The sequence below is a fragment of the Arvicanthis niloticus genome, chromosome 7 (assembly GCF_011762505.2).
Source record: "Arvicanthis niloticus isolate mArvNil1 chromosome 7, mArvNil1.pat.X, whole genome shotgun sequence".
NCBI classification, from domain to species: Eukaryota; Metazoa; Chordata; class Mammalia; order Rodentia; family Muridae; genus Arvicanthis; species Arvicanthis niloticus.
In genome coordinates, this window is record NC_047664.1 from 56,697,468 (window position 1) to 56,716,684 (window position 19,217).

The 19,217-nt window shown below is 39.8% G+C and overlaps 1 protein-coding gene across 2 annotated transcripts in view; it reads left to right on the plus strand.

The window, feature by feature from the left end:
• Positions 1 to 13,162, plus strand: part of Tbc1d19 (TBC1 domain family member 19) — a 94,339-nt gene extending 81,177 nt beyond the window's left edge. The window contains exons 18-21 of one of the 2 annotated variants that reach the window (XM_034509038.2): positions 902 to 993; positions 6,365 to 6,480; positions 11,053 to 11,123; positions 12,773 to 13,162. In XM_034509038.2, the coding sequence (XP_034364929.1) occupies positions 902 to 993; positions 6,365 to 6,480; positions 11,053 to 11,123; positions 12,773 to 12,847 (354 nt within the window). In that variant the 3' untranslated portion in view covers positions 12,848 to 13,162. The remainder of the gene's footprint in view (positions 1 to 901; positions 994 to 6,364; positions 6,481 to 11,052; positions 11,124 to 12,772) is intronic. The other variant, XM_034509039.2, reaches the window with a different exon arrangement.
• The last annotated feature ends 6,055 nt before the right edge of the window (positions 13,163 to 19,217 follow it).

Here is a 19,217-nt window from a genome sequence, read left to right on the forward strand (position 1 = left end):
CACATGCACATCAAACATGCATATTCACACACACAAGCACACAGATACATGCATATACAGACTCAGATACACATTTTATGCCTCAGAGTTTTGAAAACACATTCTGGATAATACCCAGCCACACCTTCCAGCCCTGCCCTTCCCTTCACTGGGGGTTGACAGAAGCTCATCTCCTTTTCAGGCTTACAGCCAGGTTGAAACTATTGAAATCATGACAATTTAGAAGCTCCAAAAGAGGGTGAAAACTTCCTTATCAGGACAACCCAAGGAATACCGAGCCTCAGAAAAACTTTATTCAGAGTTGCTGAGGAATAAACACACTTGAAAAAAATACTTGCTTAAATTGTTTATTTCTACTTTACAAATAATACTCCTTTTTTAAAAAGTAGATTTAGTAGACAAACAAAATGTGTATTCTGAGTAATGAGGTATTTTTCTTTGATAACTTCTTGATGTGATTTAAAGAAGTGAGAAAAGCAGGAAATGTTTTCCCAAAGGGTGAGACTGGAGGCAAAGAGACACATGGGGCGAGGCAGGGATGGCAGAGGTACCAGGAAATGCCTGGAACCTGGAACACATCCAGAGAAAACGAAGTTTGCTACATATACGTGGCTGTATGTGGCTCACAAAATGGCAGGTTTTTTGTAAAGAATATTTATGTTTGCCTTGGATTCTTTTACTGGGAAGAGAAGGTACTTAAAAGGAGACTGCTTAGCATGTCAACAAATGTGTATTAATGACAACGTAAACTTTACCTTTAAGTACAGTGTCAGAGATCCACTCGTGTCCTTATAATATTCCTAAAGAATATTTATATACATTGTCTTTTTTGAATGATTTGTTGCCATACTTCATATCTAAAGACTAAACTATGTCTCTTCTGACCCATTATTGGATGCAGGGTATTGTGTCACTCTGTTTGCTGTTTGAAACTCTTCTTCAAACGTATCTTCCCCAACTCTTTTATCATCTGCGAGAAATTGGAGCTCAGCCGTGAGTATTTTCATTGCCTTGCCGAATCTTCACAATGCTGGAAACACAAAAGCCTGTTTTTCCATCACTCACAGAAGTGATTTGCAATTGATTCCTGCTAAGAGAACCAGTTTCCCCCACCCCACCCCTATGGAATGACACCGAGTGTGTCAACCACACTCCAGATAGGTGTCATACCTTGGAGTAGTTGACAAACACAAACTAGACTCTGAGGTCTTTGTTGTTGGTTTGTGCCTTTTGTTGTTGGTTTGGTTTGGTGGAGTTTTTCTTAAAACAGCAAAAGAACAGGTAATTAGAAGGATAAGGAGTGGAAAGAACATGATCAAAGTATATTGTATGAAAAATATTTTATTTCAAAATATAGCTGGGTGTGGTGGCACATGCCTTTAATCTCTGCACTTGGAAGGCAGAGGCAGGCAGCCTCTATAAGGTCAAGGTCAGCCTAGTTTATATAGAGCTCAGGACACCTGAGGCCATGTAGTGATACATGTCTCAAAAAACAAGGTTATTTTTCTATGATTGCTTTCTGCTTTCATCCCATTGTTTTTGGAGAGTACATTTCATATGATTTCAGTGCCTTTAATTTTTTTTTTTTTAGATTTGTTTTTCTGACCCAAATATAATCTAAGACAAATGTTGCATATCCACTTGAAAAGAATTTAAGTTCTTGAGACAAGGCTCTGTATGTAAAAGCATCTGATGCACAAGCCTGCTGACCTGACTTACCATCCTCAGGGCCTACATAAAAGGCTGCTGTAGTAGCTTACCTCTGCAATCCCAGCACTACTGTAGTGACATGGGGGCCAGGAACAGAAGACTACCAGAAATCCACAGGCCAACTGCCTGCGGGAGGACACACACACTGAGCAACAGCCACAGAGAGCCTGCCTCAGAGTGATGGTGGAAGGCATGAACCAGCCCCTAAAAGTTGTTCTGTGACCAACACACACACACATACACCACACCACACAGTCACGTACAAAAAGGATTTGTGTTTCATGAATATTTGGCAAGAGTCTGTAAATGTCAGTAAGGCAACTATGTTGATAAGCCATCTATCTACTTTTATTCGGCTCTTTGACAATTTTCTTTTCCTCTTTGTTATTCAGCTATGAATCTTGAGATACAGTTGTGGGTGTCTTCTTCCTTTATTGTTATATAGAAATTGTATTCCTGTTTTAGGGAAACTTGCCTTAATTGTTTTCCTTTATTTTTGAGCATAAATTTACTAAACCAGATACTAGTACATTTCTGTTGATTACAAATTACATGTTTTCTATTTCTAAATGAGCATATTAATTATCAATGCTTTTAAGTTTCTAGTAGGCTTTTTTAAATTAATTTTTTATTGGATATTTTATTTACATTTCAGATGTTATCCCCTTTTCCCATTTCCCCTCCTACCCAGAAACTCTCCTATATAGTAATCTCTCTTCCACTGGCATGTTTATGCCATTTATTATTTAATGCAGTTGATATTATTTGGTTGAAATCTATTTTGCAACAGTTGTCTGTGTTCTTTCATTTCGTCTACCCCTACCTACTTTAAAAACTGAGCACTTGTTATCCTCCCTTATACGCCCCGTCGCTTGTCTGTGTTGTTAGTAGACTGATCTTTGATAGGTGCCTCCTCCTTCACAGCATCTACCAGTAAGTGATATTCTACTTTTAAACAAATTCCAGACTTGGGTATCTGAACACTTCCAGAACATTTGAATTCTTGTTTTCTGTGGTTACTATCAAGACTTTACCTTCCAGGAATGTGATTGTAATATATCTAGACTGAGATTTCTTTGAGTTTATTCTGTAGGAGTTTGTTGATCATCCTATGACTTTATATCTGTTGTCATATTGGGGGATTTTTTTCTTTAACTATCATGCCCTGGATATGTTTTGTACACCACACTTACTCTCCTCTTCTGGGTTATAATGACACCATGGTAGTGCTTTCAGTTTTGCCCTCTAGAAACTTGAACCTCTATCTGTGCTTTTTGTTTATGTGTCTTTTTAATTTTTTTAGATTTATTTATTTATTTAATGTATATAAGCACACTGTCCTTGAAACACCAGAAGAGAGCATCAGATCCAATTACAGATGGTTATGAGCCACCATGTGGTTGCTGGGAATTGAACTCATGACCTTTGGAAGAGCAGCCAGTGTTCTTAACCGTTGAGCCATCTCTCTAGCCCCCTCATTTTAATTTTCATTATTTGGTTTTCCAAATTGTGATTTGGACTCAAAACTTCTTTAGATCATATATTTTTCCATTAATTATTTATTCACTTTACATCCCAACTGCTGTCCCTCCTCCTTCTGGTTCCCCTACTTTCACAGTCACTCCTTCCTTCCATCTCCTTTCCCTTCTTCTCTGAGGGTGGAGCTCCCACCCCGGGTATCCCTACAAGTCTCGCAATACTAGGTGTATCCTCTCCCACCAAGGCCAGAAAAGCCAGCCCAGTTAGGAAAATGGGGTCCATAGGCAGGCAACAGATTTATGGAAAGCCCCTCTGCATGTTAGGAGACCTACATGAAGACTGAGCTGCTGGGCTGGAGGGATGGATGGCTCAGTGGTTAAGAGCACTGGTTGCTCTTCCAGAGGTCCTGAACCACATGATGGCTCACAACCATCTGTAATGGGATCCTGATGCCCTCTTCTGGTGTGTCTGAAGACAACTACAGTGAACTCAAATAAATAAATAAATAAATAAATAAATAAATAAATAAATATTTAAAAAAAAGAAAAGACTGAGCTGCATAGCTGCTATTAGATCCAGACCATGTATGCTCTTTGGTTGGTGGGTCAGTCTCTAAGAGCCCCAAGGATTCAGGTAGTTGACTCTGTTGGTCTTCTTGTAGAGGCCCTATCCCCTCTAGATTCCTCAGTCCTTCCCTCAATTCTTCCGTAAGACTCCCCAAGCTCCATCCAATGTTTGACTGTGGGTATCTACATCTGTTTCAGGAAGCCTCTCAGAGGACAGTTATGCTAGCCTCCTGTCTGCAAGCATAACAGAGTATCATTAATAGTAGCAGAGATTGGTACTTGCCCATTGGATGAGTCTTAAGTTGGGCCAGTTATCGGTTGCCCATTCACTCTGCCCATTCACTCAGTCTCTGTTCCATCTTTGTGCCTGCATTTCTTATAGACAGGACAAATTTTGGATAATAAGTTTTGTGAGTGGGTTAGTGTCTTTATCCCTCCACTGGGAGTCCTGCCTGGCTATAGGAAGTGACCACTTCAGATTCTATATCCCCACCACTAGGACTCTCAGCTAAAGTTCTCCTCCATAGACTCCTGGGAGCCTCCCCATGGTCTCTGCCACATACTAGAGATACCCCCTCCCCACTGCCCATCCCCTGCCAACTGTGATTTCCAATCATTCTTCAGGCCTTCTGTCCCTCTCTCTCCACACCTGATCCTGAATTCCCCTCCCCATTCCTTTTCTTACCCAGTTTCTCCCTCCGTCTTCCTCCTATGACTTTTGTTCTTTCCTCAAAGTGAGATTCAAGCATCCTTGCTTGGACCTTTCTTCTTCTTTAGCTTCTTTGGGTCAGTGAGTTATAGCATGAGTATTCTGTACTATCTGGCTAATATCTACTTATAAGTGAGTACATACCATGCATGTTCTTTTGGGTCTGGGTTACCTCACTCAGGATGATATTTTCTAGTTCCATTCTTTTGTCTTTAAAATTCATGATGTCCTTGTTTTTAATAGCTGAGTAGTAGTCTATTGTGTAATGAACCACATTTTCTGTATTCATTTTTTGGTTTAGGGGAATCTGGATTGTTTCCAGTTTATAGCTTTAATGAATAAAGCTATTATGAATATAGTTGAGCAAATGTCCTTGTGGTGTGGTAGAGCATCTTTTAGTTATATGCCCAGGAGTGTTATAGATGAGTCTTCAGTTAAAATTATTCCCAGTTTTCTGAGAAACAGCCAAATTGATTTTCAGAGTGGTGGTGATAGAAGTTTGCACTTTCACCAGCAGTGGAGGAGTGCTCCCCTTACTCTTTATCTTCGCCAGACGGGCTGTCGCTTGAGTTTTGATCTTAGTCATTCTGATGGGTGTAAGATGGGATCTCAGCATCATCTTAGTTTGCATTTTCCTGATGACTAAAGACGCTGAACATTTTTTAAGTGCTTCTTGGCCATATTATTATTGATACATGCTTTAATTGATTGACACTCGGCCATCTCAGTCTACTCAGCAATTTGGAAGATTCATCATTATGTTTTATTTTTGCAAATAATAATTATACTATGTAATACTACAATTTTCGTTTAGTCATTCCTAATATAAAACTCATGGAACTATATACTTGCAAAGGTAGATTTTCCTATTCTAAGTCATCCTCCAATGAACTTTATCCTTTTAAAGCCATCGCTGTGCAATCTCTATGGGAAGAGGCATTATTCCTTCCCCAAAGCACTGAGAATTTGAGAAAAATGAAAATCATTGAAAGTAATAATTTAAATATATTTTTCAGTATTAAGATATTTATGGCCAAAAGTTTTCTTTTGCTTGATTTAAAACAAATCAAAAGGTTTAATTTGTGAATACTACTGACCAATACTTGGTCATACTAGAATCCAGAGTAATTCAACAAAGACTATGACTCTGACCTTGCAGGGACAGTTGGGTGATTTTTAGATGCTCATAAACAACACAGAAATGAGAGGTTTATTTATCTCTTAAGACGTTAAAGCAAAGGGCTCATTTCCTGATTCTGAGGGAAAACTGTTACTGTAAAATAGATGACATATAAATGTGTGGTCCCATACATCTTTGAATTTTTTGTAGCAAAGTGAATTCAGTTGAATTTGTTTTCATAACAAATTTGTCACTAAAATGAAGGGTTTGAATAAGAATCCTAAGGTCTCTTGTTGCTTTAAACCATTTGCCTTCCAGATTTTCTACTTGTTGGTTTACTTTATCCATTCCATATAGCAGTTTGGCTGAGATATATGGGTAAACTTGTTGAACTGAGAAGTGTAAAAGCACTGAATGTTCTTTAAAATATTTAGAACAACAATCCAGATTGCCATGGCTTGTCTAAAATTAAGAGTATTAGAATACAGCTCTTGGTTACATGCTGAAAAACTACTGTGTAAGATTGTTTATAAATATGTTTATATTTGTATATTTATATAAATAAATATAAACATAGTCATATATAAGTCTTCCTCTTAATAGTTTTAAAATATTAAATTGAGGAGCCACCTTCTTGCCTCTGACATTTTACAGCATTTAGGAAATAAGGGGTCTCAGAAAATTTGCATTAATGACAGAATTGGTTAGATTTTTAAATATTGCCTTTTTTAATAGGAAAGATCAAATAATAGTATTAATCCTTATTTCCCTTATCTACAGACTTCGGATATCATTTAAGTGGATGGTTCGAGCCTTTTCTGGATACTTAGCTACAGATCAACTCTTGCTTTTATGGGATAGAATCCTAGGATACAACTCTCTGGAAATTCTTGCTGGTAAGAGTAAGCATTTTTTCCTGAAACACATGCTGTTGCTATGTGAAGCCCTTTCCTGTTTAACCTTCACTGGTTGTCATTAGAGAAGGGTCTTCATTCATCATTTCTAGCATAAGAATTTAAGAGATTGAACAGGCTTAGAACACACGTTCTGAATCTCTTGTCTGTACTTCTGATACATCATTTAACTGCTTGCTCTATTCCTGGTCCCTGTGAGGTTTTGTTGCCTTTTGCTCTAAACCATGAGCTTCATAACATTCTGTTCTGTGCCCCTTCTTAGAGGATGAGCCCCTGCATATGTTCAAGCTCTGCTCTTCTGGTCACAGTTAGTTATCCTAGATTTCTAGATTCCAAACATTTTCATTTTTGCTAGTAATCTCTGTCTTCTACCCTGGTGCTGAAATTACTTCTTAGGAGACAATATCTAAAAGAAGTAATTTCAGCACCAGGGTAGAAAACAAACAAACAAGTAAACCATTTCTTCCTTTGCTCAGAGCAGCCACAGAGTCATCTCTTGTTGATGCTTAAGCCGTTAATACAACAGGTGTACACCAGGGCAATCCCACTGTACCACACTAGGACATGCTTCTTATGTGTACTACACTGAGTGCACATTGATTGCTAGGATTATTAGAAAATTCCAATAACAGGATTATCTCTACAATAATAGATGGGGCACAGGAAAGCTGGCAATGTTGTTTACTTTTTTCCTTTTACTATTAAAAATCACCTCTCTGGGAAATTGTGGAAATAAGGCTGATGTAAAAAAATAATGTGCCAAGAGTATTCTCTGGGTACCATATTAACATTTTCTTGAATGTCAGAAGCCCATAATATTTGGGCGACATTTGGAAAGGTGAAATTAGAAAAACTATAAAGTGCCATGAGGATAACTGCTACCCCAGATGCAGGAAGACGGCCATTGGTTGATGCTTCAACAGCTCCCAGCATCCTTCTCTCATTTTTCTTAAGACTCATACAGACTTGTTAGAGAAGAACCGTCTTCCCTCATCATGTTAGCCGAAGGCTGGTGACAGATCATCTAGGAATGGAAGGAATGCCAGAGAGTGTCTGGCTTTTCAGACATTTCTAACAAACTGCCCTTATCCTCTGGTGTAATACTTAAGTGCTAGGTAATCCTGCCCTTCTCAGAGGGCCCATCTCTTTAAGGATAATATGGCTTATTAACATGTGCCCTTCTTAGGACCTTTGAGATGGCTCAAAGTAAAGATGCCTATTGCCAAGTCTGTCAACCTGAATTAAATATCCAAAACCCACATGGTGGAAGAGAGAACCACAAGTTGTGTTCTACACAATATGATTTCTATACACATACCATGGCTTCCTTATGTGCACCATGGCACTCACACCCACACACATACATATCTGCACACACATACATGCATGCGTGCGTGCACACACACACACACACAGACACACACACAATAACAACTTTTAAAATTAAAAGCATCCTTTTTTTTTTTAAAGATTGTGTGTGTGTGCATGCGTGTGTGCGTGTTTGTGCGTGTGTACCCACAGACACAGATCTCATGGAGTTAGAGTTTCAGGCTGGGAACTGACCTCAGGTCATGTGAAAAGCAGCAAGTGCTCTTAACCTTATGTCATCTCTTCAGCTACAGATCTGCCCCTTTCAAACCAAGATTGCTTCATGGTTTTCTCTACTTTCATTCCCCTTCTATAGAGCCTTCTAGTTTCCCCACAAAGCAGTCCGGTTTTCTGCTACCATCTCCAAATGTCTGGATTCGATATTTCACCAAGTTCCTCTCCTCCTGGTCTAGCAGACACTAGGAAGAGCATACTCCACAGCCTTTGGCCTCAGGTCAGAGATAATGTTGGGCGAGCAGTAAGGAGGTAGCTCAGTGTGAGAAAGTATTTTCTCAGAGAGGGATTAAGTGGAGTGAGCTCTGTGTCACCTGAGAAGTGGCGAAGTTTTAATGTGAAAGAAACTTCAAGTTAGCAAACTTCAAGGGCCCTTCAGACTTAAAGTCTGACTTTGTTTCCTCATCACCTATGGAGCTGAAGGGAAAGGGAAAGAAAAGTGTGCTGGATACTAGATTAGCGTCTCTGCACAGAGGCTCTGTTAACCCAGTATAGTAATTGAGATCGGACTACAGTGAGGCAGGAACTGAGGCACATGGTGCATCCACCCACTTTCTCGAATGCTCTCAAAACTCAACAGGGAAGAAGTCGAGAACATGTACCCATGAAACTGGGGGGTTGGGAGCTCCCAACCTTGGAAGTCACATAAAAGTCCATAATAATAACTCATTGCATGTAGAGATACACAGATTCAGGTTGATTATGTCACACATAATTAATGATACAGCTGTTTAAGGGCATATATATATCAAGCATGTTATTGTAGAATCTTTGGAAATCTTTCCACAAATACAGCTGTCCTTAATTATGACTTACGGACCACTTAAGAAGAGATTAAAACAGAAGTGTCATAATGTCATGATAGGACATTTAATCTTTATTAAGATTAAATTAATGAGATAGTTATTTTAAAAAAATCAAACTAAACACAATTTCCATATTTCATATGAAGCATGATTTCAGTTAATGTCCCAAAGTAGAGGTTCTCTCCCCATGGCAAGCAAGCCTGTTCTGAGCAGAAGGGCTAGACAGACTCCACAGGAAGCAAACAGAAAGGCACTTGTGTGATGTGACACGCAGATAAATAAAGGCTGTGAGCACATTTGGACACTAAGTTCAGTTAGCAGACGACTTACCTGCCTTTGGGCAGCTGACCTCTGTCTGAGACTCGTTCTGCTACAGCAGAAGATTTGGGCAGCCTGTCAAGCTTTCCGCCAACTGCTCAACTATACACAGGGATGAGAGTGGGAATCATATTCCTTAGCTTTAAAACATTTCCACTCTCCAAAGCATGATTCCAGATAGTGGGAAGCGATAAACAATTGCTGGCCTACAGAAATGGTTTTGATACTCTTGTGAGCACAATGCCCCATGGCTTTAAATTCATCTTTAATCCTTTCCAGTGAAAGAGAAAATCCTTTGATCCCAATCTCCTGTATGCCTTGTTTCATAGTGAATAATTCCAGCTGACTTACTTTTAATTGTACTATTACTATCCCCTCATTTTCTCCATGATCTTCCTGTCTAGTTATGATGCTCTTGCCAAGACTTCTCATCCCCAAGCAAAATGCCTGGTTGCACTGTTGTCTACCTGGGGTGGTTTAGAGGCCTGGTCATTCATTCCTCAAGCAGAGCCTTCCACCTGTGAGGGCCCAGGACCACCACAGTCTTACCTTATAGGCAATGTCTGGAAAGCCCTCTGTGGCGCAGCAAAGCTGACCCTCCCTAGGAGAGCTCACAGTCTCCGGTGTCAGGGTTGAGTCCTTACTCCTTGTCTTTGGACTCAATAGAAAAATCATGCAAAGGTCACCTGCACAGGCTTTCAGACCAGTCCTAAGTATCAGCTCTACCATTTCTACCTGTGTGACCACAAACGTGTCAGCCAACACACTGTGCCTCCGTTTCTACAGTATCAAAATGGACTTGGTAATAGTGCATAATGCAGTGTGCATGGGATCAGAGTTAAGTGCCAAGGTTATTCTGAGTAAATTCTCGTTTAAAAGTTTGTGTTAGCTGTGCAGTGCACCTAGGAACCAGTCTCCTGAGTCATTTTTAATGCTCATTACCACGCATTCCCCAACTGTCAATGCTCTCAAGGGTAGGGAATGCACTAGCACCTCAGACTTCATCCATGGGGAACAAAGGTAGAGTCGGGAGTCCTCTCCAGGCAATTTTACCTCCTCAGGCTCACCTGCTTCATACATGGGTCCCCTGCATAGTAACTCTTCACTCTCATGGAGTTTCATGGTCGCATCTATAGTGATAAATGGTGCGTGCTTACCTGACCCTTGTTATGTGTGCTTAACAGGAGCAAACAGTTTGTTTTCTACTTAATGTCTGTTACTAAACTTCAAACTATCTATATATTTTCAAAATTTCAACTTATTGTAACTTGTAATGTTACAAGCTAACATTGTAAATATCAAGATTAGCCCCACAACAGCCTTCTACATAGACATATTCATTTGTGATACTAAGAAAGTCAATAATGAGTACACAAAAATATAAATATAACGAAATATTATAAAAATCACTTTCAAAAGTTTGTATACTGATGCTTATATCAGGATACCTCCCTCAAACATATTAAAATGAGTTTTTAAATTTTAACTTCATATTCCAAAGGCTTCTCAATATTATATACTAAATTCTGTGAGATATTAGAGCACATCTCAGCAGTTATAGTGCTAGTTGTAGGTGTGAAAGAAATCATTTAAAAATGATTTTTAAAAACAATAAATTGTTCTTTCTCCAAACTGTGGAACTCAGTCTGTGAAGGAAGCAGGCGCCAGTCTCTAGAATAGATGTCCCTCTCGTCATGACTCCTAAGGCAGAGGGCAGAGCAGCAGCTGCACTGCCTCACTCCTTCGCCTTCTCACAGTGGCTGGGCACAGCCTGAGCGTCTGGGCTGCTGAGGAGGCCACCATTGAAATAGTGTGCGTTCTTTTCCAGTGCTGGCAGCTGCCGTGTTTGCTTTCCGAGCAGTGAACCTGATGGAGGTGACATCACTGGCTGCAGCTGAAGTAAGGATAAGTTTCACTCCGATGAGATGGAAATAGTTCCTGAGAGGCCGCCAGGCCGGCACTTTAGTGTCTGCTGCATAGGACACGCACTACTTGTAGCTGAATCTTTTAACTCGGGTAAAACCTATAAATTCTGAGTTAAGTATTATTAAGTACTCAAATTTCCTTAATTACTTGAAAACAACCTTCTTATGAAGGGTCATAAACAAGATTATTACAGGAAACCATTATAACCATTATGGGAAACCAGATACCTAGTGATTTTAATTGAAACCATGAGGGGTTATGGCAGACTTTCTTGTTGTTGCACATGTGTTACAAACAGGAAAACTAGTTGAAAGAGTTAAATAGTATCCATTTGAAGGATGTACTAATGACACAGGCTTTGAATTCTTTTTGGTTGGTGAATGAATGATTTAAAGCTGATTCCTCCCTTTCTCCCTTCTTCTTTCCTTCCTTTGTTCCTTCCTTCCTTCTTTTTTTCTCCCATCCCTTTTTATGTCATCTCTGTTTATTTCTATCTATCTCAGAAACAGTAGGTCCTAAGATGCTTGCTGGTGCTTCACCATTACCCTCTCTCTTCCTGCTCTTTTGTGATGAAATTTTCTTTCCCATTCACTAGTACCTGTGCTTGTACCCCCTGCCACCAGGTGTATGTGTGTGACCCTTGGGGTTTAATTAGAGTTGCTTCTAGGAGCTCAGGTATAGACATCTGGACAAGTTACTAGCAGGTAAACCACTGAAGAAAATGATCCCGTGCCTCTGTCAGCCATTAAGTATCATAAACTGAGGAATGGCAAGGTCCTGAGGGCCTGTGAACCTGTTCCCCATACAGGGAGCAATGTTGACAGGCTTGAACTTAGACAGGCCTGCCTCATGAAGGTCGCCAAAGTCACAGCCCTGCATCCTATCCTCCACCTCTTACATTTTTTTCTGCTCCTTTTTCACTATGTTCCTGAGCTTTAGTAGCAGGCTGACCACTTGACAATCCCCCCAAAATTTAATGATATAAGGCTCAGATTAGCCCCAATCTATGGGGGAAGCCCATGAGAGGGACTATTTTCAATTAACTATTGTTTGAGGGGTGTCATTCTACTCAGTGTAACCACTGATAACTTTAAAGCTGATTCCTAGCAGTGATCGAGTTTCTACCTGAGATACGGTTCACTTAAGTAGTGCCTGCCCGGTGCTGTACTTGTCTCTCAGGGATGGAAGTATTGTCCTTCAATAGCCTTCTAGGTATTGTGTATAAAGGAAGAGGATGTTTATATGTCTTACAACTGAATAAATATTAGCTCCATCTCAACAAGATTCCCTGCAGTCATTTACTCTCTATGCTAGAGTAGCGGGTCTAGGATTCATAATGGAGGGTTATTTATAGAAGCGAGCTGAAAGGCTAGACCTAGAACCCCCGCGGCGGCCTGTGTGTAGGAGAGTGCCGTGCTGCCGTCGGGGCACTTTCTTATGTGCATTGCAGATTGTGTACATGTTCAGAGAGTCCAAGGAGGAAGTTGTAGCACAGTGAGAGACTGAAGCCAGCCGAGAACTTAGCAGGAATGGCCGCCAAGGTCATACAGAGCAGGTGTTTCTGTTGTTTGTGCTTTGACAGACCTTGGTGCTAATAATTCCTTTTTGGTTCTTTGTTCCAGGCAGTTCTGGCTGACCTTTCTACTTTAAAAGTCATGCCTCTTCTTCAAATTTTTCTGTTTGCTACCATCACCTGATCTTCGAGTTCGCCTCTAGTTTTTCATTAGAAACTAATCATGAACTATGCAAACCTGCATACAACCAGAATTAAACTTTGCACATAAGCCAATAAAGATCATGTTCCCTCCTCGGTTAAAGCTAAGAAGTTTTCACTTTTTAAAACAATAACCCTACACACCAAATCCTGCGCTTGCATGCTGACAATTGTCAAGAGAGAAGCAATAGCCATCAGTTCTGCTGAAGCGAGCATCCTACTTCTAACTCGTAACAGGCACGTACTGTATATGCAATAAGAACTAAAGACACTGTAATAAATGTGAAGAGGTAGCATAGCTTCTTGTCAGTTTGTAAACTTCTCCCTAGATAATAGTTTTATTTTATAAATTGCTCCCCACTAAAGCAAATTGGTTGGATGGGGCTTGAAAAGCTGGAAAATAATGCATTTGAATTGCATTCAAATGTACTTTGGTATTTTTATCAACTTAATTTATGATGGATTTTCAGATCCCTCCCATTTTTTTTTTCTTCATTAAACATCTCTATTGGGAAAAGGTATACAAATATGTCCAATATTGTTTTGGCTTGGTTTTGTTGTTGCTTTTTTTTTTTTTTTTTTTTTTGACAGTCTTATATAGTAGCCCAGGCTCTCCTCAAACTCACTGTGTGGCAGAGGATGGCTGAATTCCAGATCCACTTGCCTCCATCTGCCACGTGCTGGGATTGCAGGTGTGTCCCATCACACCTGCCCCCATCTGATAATAGTTTATTCTTTCCTTTGGGAGTCAGAATGCATAGAGGGATCCCTCTGCACTTCCCAGCCTGCCTCCCATCTTTTACACAGAAGCCCTGACACTGTTGATGCTTGGTGCCAGATTCTGCTTCCTTGGAAGAATACAAGGAGGAGGAATCAAACCAGCTCTGCTTTGCCGAGGCGTTGTCCTTCCACATTGACTTCAGAGCGGACCGGCTCAGAGACACCACAAGTGTTCATTCATTCTAGAGCAGAAGCCATTGTTCAAAGCACTGGCTCTTATTTTAGTGTTTATTATAAACAAAGGGTTTTGTTTTGTTTTATATTTCTTACCAATATGCCATTTCAGTACATGGAATAAGAGACCGTAAAGGAAAAAGCATTGTCTTCTGATGTTAGGTGAAAACGGAAGATGCTGATCACTCTAATAAAACTCAAATCAATAGATTCTTGCTTTATCTGAAATTCATTAAGTTTTATCCAAATGTATCTTACAAATCTGTTATTTTTACTACATATATTAGGAAAACTATGATATTCAACATAATACTTCAAGTGTGGTGAAATTTGGTGTCAATAGCTTGCTGAAAGTCTAAATTTTCTTATTCATTAGGTACTTGCTGACTTATTGAAGTCTAAACAATTTACTCTGTGATTGATTCTTAATAAGTCCCCATCATATGGTTTTGGTGACACAGCCGCACCATATGTCTTGCCATTGTGCATGTCTGGGTGCCCCTCCATGGAGGGGACAAGCATGATTCTGGGACTAGTGTCCCCTTTTGTCACAGTGGCAAAACTATTAGGAAGCAGTTGTGTTTTAGTGATTTACTAGTTAGAGACACTGTAGTTGCCTGATACACTCCACTGGAGAGTTCTTCTCCTAAATAATTGGATCTGTTATTGGCAGCTGAGTGGGATACCAGACAGATGGTAACAAATGATTGTTTCTGCTGTGTTTACCTTACACACTTAGGAAGGACCACATGAGTAAATATATATGAAAGTGATTTTTTTAAACTTTAAAAGACCAATCAAATATGGTGTTATTAATTTTTATGTAGCATTTTAACTCCAACTGCTAGAAGGTAACACATGAAAAATGTCCATCTTCATTGGCATGTGTGTTGCATTTCTTGACAGCTTCAGATTATGTGTGTTGAGAAATGAATCTTTCCATAATAGGTGCTTTCATTCAGTGCAGTCTACTCTAGCCAGTCACTCTGCATTTCAGCCCCAGACCAAAGCTGGTAGGCAACTTCACACTTTGCCGCTATGGCAAACCCCTGCATTGCTGCTGTCCGCTGCTGGGTGAGCACTATGTAGAGAACAGTTGGGCTGCTCTGCCCATCCCATCCCATCCCATCCCTTACTGTGCTTCTGCATACTGCCTCCCTCGGCTTCCTTCCACTGGCCTTCTCCTGGGCCACCTTTGATCAACCCTTGACACCCTTCCCTTCTGCTCTGCCAATGACCACAGAAGTCTGTAGGCAAGTGGTGACCTGCTGGTGGCCATGAGCATATAGTGAAAGAGCCTCACAGGCAGGCTGTGTTTGGTTCTTCTGAACTCAGTCCACTAACACACACCATGGCTTTATGTATGGAAGAACCTGTCTAACCATCTCTGGACCAGGATGCTTTGCTTCTGCAGTTTCCTGGCTAACTAAAATTCCAGCTTGACTTAACTGCCCACCTAGTGCTTCTTGCTGAACCCGGGCTCTCTCCTCCCACTTTTCAGGGAGAAGAGAGAGACCAATAAGCTTTTACCTTCTCCATTATGTAATCCAAAGCTTAGCTTGATCCCCATATGTAATTTCTTCCTTCTTGACTCAAGAAGTCTCTAATCTGTTTCTCTTGTACTTTAAATGCTGACTAGTCTGAGTTATTTCTGTGTTTACAAAGTGTGACTACTTGTTGCTTAAAGGATGAAGTCTCTGCTCACTAGCATAGCAGGAGTAATTCCTCATGCCTGGCCTTTCCATTTCTTTGTCCCATGATGATCCATTCTCATGCATCTCAATCTCAGCAAAATGCATGACGATCTTCAGCCAGTTCCAGATGTTCATTTCCTCTCTATAAAAGGAACCCACATGTTCAAGGTCCTGCTGAGAAAAGACTCTTCTGTTGCCAAGATATGCTGGATCCTACATATTAGAATTATTTCTGTGTCTTTGTTCATCCATGAACAAAGTGCTTATAATAGTAGGTATTGTTAAGGTCATTGTCATTGACTTCCTAGCTGTCCAAGTCACAAGAAGAGATTGTCTACATGAGTTTGTATTTCCTGAGTTGTTCCAAAGTTTTTGGCATATGCTTTTCTTAAATATTACAAATATCTGGTCTCATCCTTCCACAAAGGCTCTGAGCCCTGCTCATAGTTTGTCTCTTAACTATATGCTTCAGATGACACTGACTCCTAACCCCAAGCTCTCTCTCTGGGTTGCTCAAGCAGTCACATGTGCTATCCCACTGGCCATGGAATGAATGACTTTGATATCAACTCAAAGTCTATGACCAGTGAAAGCCAAAGACACTTGGTTAAGAGTCTCTGATTTAACTTTTCAGGGAAACTGAATGTGAGAAAAAGACTATGACCCAGATCCAGTATCTTGTCAATGGAGAGACAGAAAAGCTGCTCGTGGTCCTTGTGGTCATCAAAATGCACCCTAGTAGGCTTCTACTGGACCCTTTGTACACAAGCGAAAGGATTTTCTTTGTTCTTTGCAACAGAAATGATCCTGATGTCTGTAGTTATTTCCCTTGGAGCTTGAAATCTGTTAGATGTAGAAGCTCAGTCCACACACTGTTCAAACTGGTGAAGGACTTCTAAACTCTTTAGTCAAGGCAGAACTGTGGCCTTACAAGGATAAAGCCTATCTTCTGTGCCTCCCTGATATACATAACAAGGGCCTTTGACCTTTGGTCCTTTGTCATATAACTCCTTCATTTAGAATGCTTTCTCTTCTCTTCTTACCTAACTATAACTTGTACCTCAGAACCTCCCTCAGGTGATGCCTCATCAGGAAGACTGCTCCTCATACCCTAAATCAGCCCACGCCTTGCCACTGTCCTAGCTTGCCTTTGTTCTCTGCTACATTGCAACTCCTCGAGGGCAAAACATGGTCTCATTTTAGCTTTCCATCTCTAGAGCCAAACCTAGTCCTTGCCCTATTATAGGCTTACTAAATGTTTACAAGTGAATGAATGGGGCCATCTAATTCTGCAGTCATTTTACTTGTGATGGGAACACTGTTCAGAGTGACATCTTGTCCAACGTCGTGTAGCCATTTTACCTTTAGTTTCCTAAGGAGGAAGTTTCAAAGGGAATAATATCTTTAGAGGAGAAAAGTACTGCTTTATTTTTCTAAGTGGATGATATGTATACAACAAAACCTTACATATGTAAAATAGAATTTTCTTTAAGTGTACAGCTCGGTACGAATATATGTACCTATGTCACCACTTTTGACAATTGAGGTAGCAGAATGTTCCCTTTGTGCCCTTCCTATTCAGTTCCCTGCACACTCAAAGGCGGGGGGTGGGGGGGAACTCCAAACAGTCATAAAATGTGCTGGGATTCCCACTGTGGCATTGGTAGTTCACTGTCAGTGACAACCGAATACATACCTTCATAGAGGCATGCATCTTCCTTCCCCGAGGCAAGTGCCAAGTGTAACAGATAATGTGAGTCACAGGTACACACTTGTTTACTGTCCTAAGAAGTCTTAGGTTCTTTTGTGAAGTGATTCCACCGTTTACCTTCCCCAAAATTCAGGAGTTGCAGTGGCTCCAAGTCCTGGTTGTCGTCTTAATTAAGCTAGTAGGTGGGCATGGTTTTTCTGTTATTTCCCCAGTTAGATATAACAGCATCTTATGCTTAGTTGCTGTTTATACATGTTATATGAACATGTTTTGTTCATTTAAATCAGTTACCTTCTTATTACATTTTAAGACTTCTTTATTGTGGCTATAGCTGAGCAATCCCATTCTGTGAGTTATCCCTTATATTTATGAGCTATTCCTTTTTTCTTTTTAATTTGTGTTTTAAAATTTGCCCTTACTCATATTGACATACAATTCATTATTTCCCCCATACACAGCACTGATTACCCTTTTCAAGAGCAAAAGCTTTAATTTTGTTGAAAACAAACTTAGCATTTTTTAAAGGGGTTTTGTGTACTATCTATAAAATACGTGTGTAACTCAAAGTTACAGGTATTTTCTCCATGTTTTCCTCTATAAACTTTATAAATTGAGCTCATTCATTTAGAGCTATGTTTTTTTCCTTAAGTTTCTTTAGTATGTGACAAGTCAAGGGCTAAGGTTCATGTTTACACTCTGGTACCCACCTTTGCTAAGCAGACCATCTTTCCCTTCTGCATCAATACCTCTATAAAGTCAGGAGGAGGTACTCGCTGGTATCTGGACTTGATTTTATTTCCTGTGGATTTGTGTCTGTTCTTACTGCAACAACATAGCACCTTGATTTTTGTGGATTTAGAGCAAGTCTTGGGATTGACTGTTCACTTATGTCACAATTATTTAAGCTATTTCAGTATTGTTGCTTTTCTAAATAAATTTTAAAATCAGCATTTCAGTTTTCCACAAAATAACTTATTAGAATTTTTTTAAATACACAGCATTAGCTCTATAAGTAGGGTTAGGAACAATTGATATCATAATATCGAGCTGTCCAGTCTATGAGCACAGTGTTTATCTTCCCATTTACTTAGCTCTTTTAGATTTTTACTCAATAATATATTGTAGTTTTGAGTAGACAGTTTTTGCACATATTTTGTTTAAAATATCCCTAGTTATTTCACATTTATGTTATTGTAAACTATATTTTTAATTTTCAATTTCCAGTGTTTTGTTGTTAATATATATAAATACAACTAAATCTTTTATATTCACTCTGTATTCTAAGATCTTGAAAAACTTAATACTTGTTATCTTTTCTTGTAGCTTCCCTAGGATTTTTTACATATATAATATACCAACTGCAAATAAAGATAATATTACTTCTTTCAAATCTTTGTGCCTTTGGTTTCTTTTCTCTCTCTCCCCCTGTCTCTTAGCCACTAACTAGAACTTGCAGTAAATTACAGGAAGATTTCTTTCTAAACCATTCAAATAATCTCTCTCCATGCCATGATCAAATAGAAAAGAGAGAGAAGGAGAACCAAGTTAGCCAGGTCACCCAGCTAGTGCAGTGTTAGAGCAGAGGCACCTGTAGCTCTTGCTGTCTCAAAGCGCAGCTGACCATAGTCATACACGCCAGGTTTCCTCCCTTACAAATGAAATAAAGTATAAAGCTCCCTTGAACTAGAAAGCATAAGTTATCTCTAATATGCAAACTGCTCTGAACACATAGTACACAAAGCTTGCCACCATCGGCTTGGATGATGGACCATCACATGGATCAGAGAGAAGGAGAGAAGGGAAGAAAGGAGAGAGGAGAAAGATGGAAAAGGTCACACTTCTTTGTATGCTGAAGGACTCTTTTCCTCTAGAAGTGAATGAAAATGGTAATGATATGTGTAAGAAATGTGAAAGAACCGAGACTGTATGCAAAGGATGCTTTGTGTTGGTACAGCTAACAAGACTCCATACTAAGAATAGTCCTCAACTCTGTC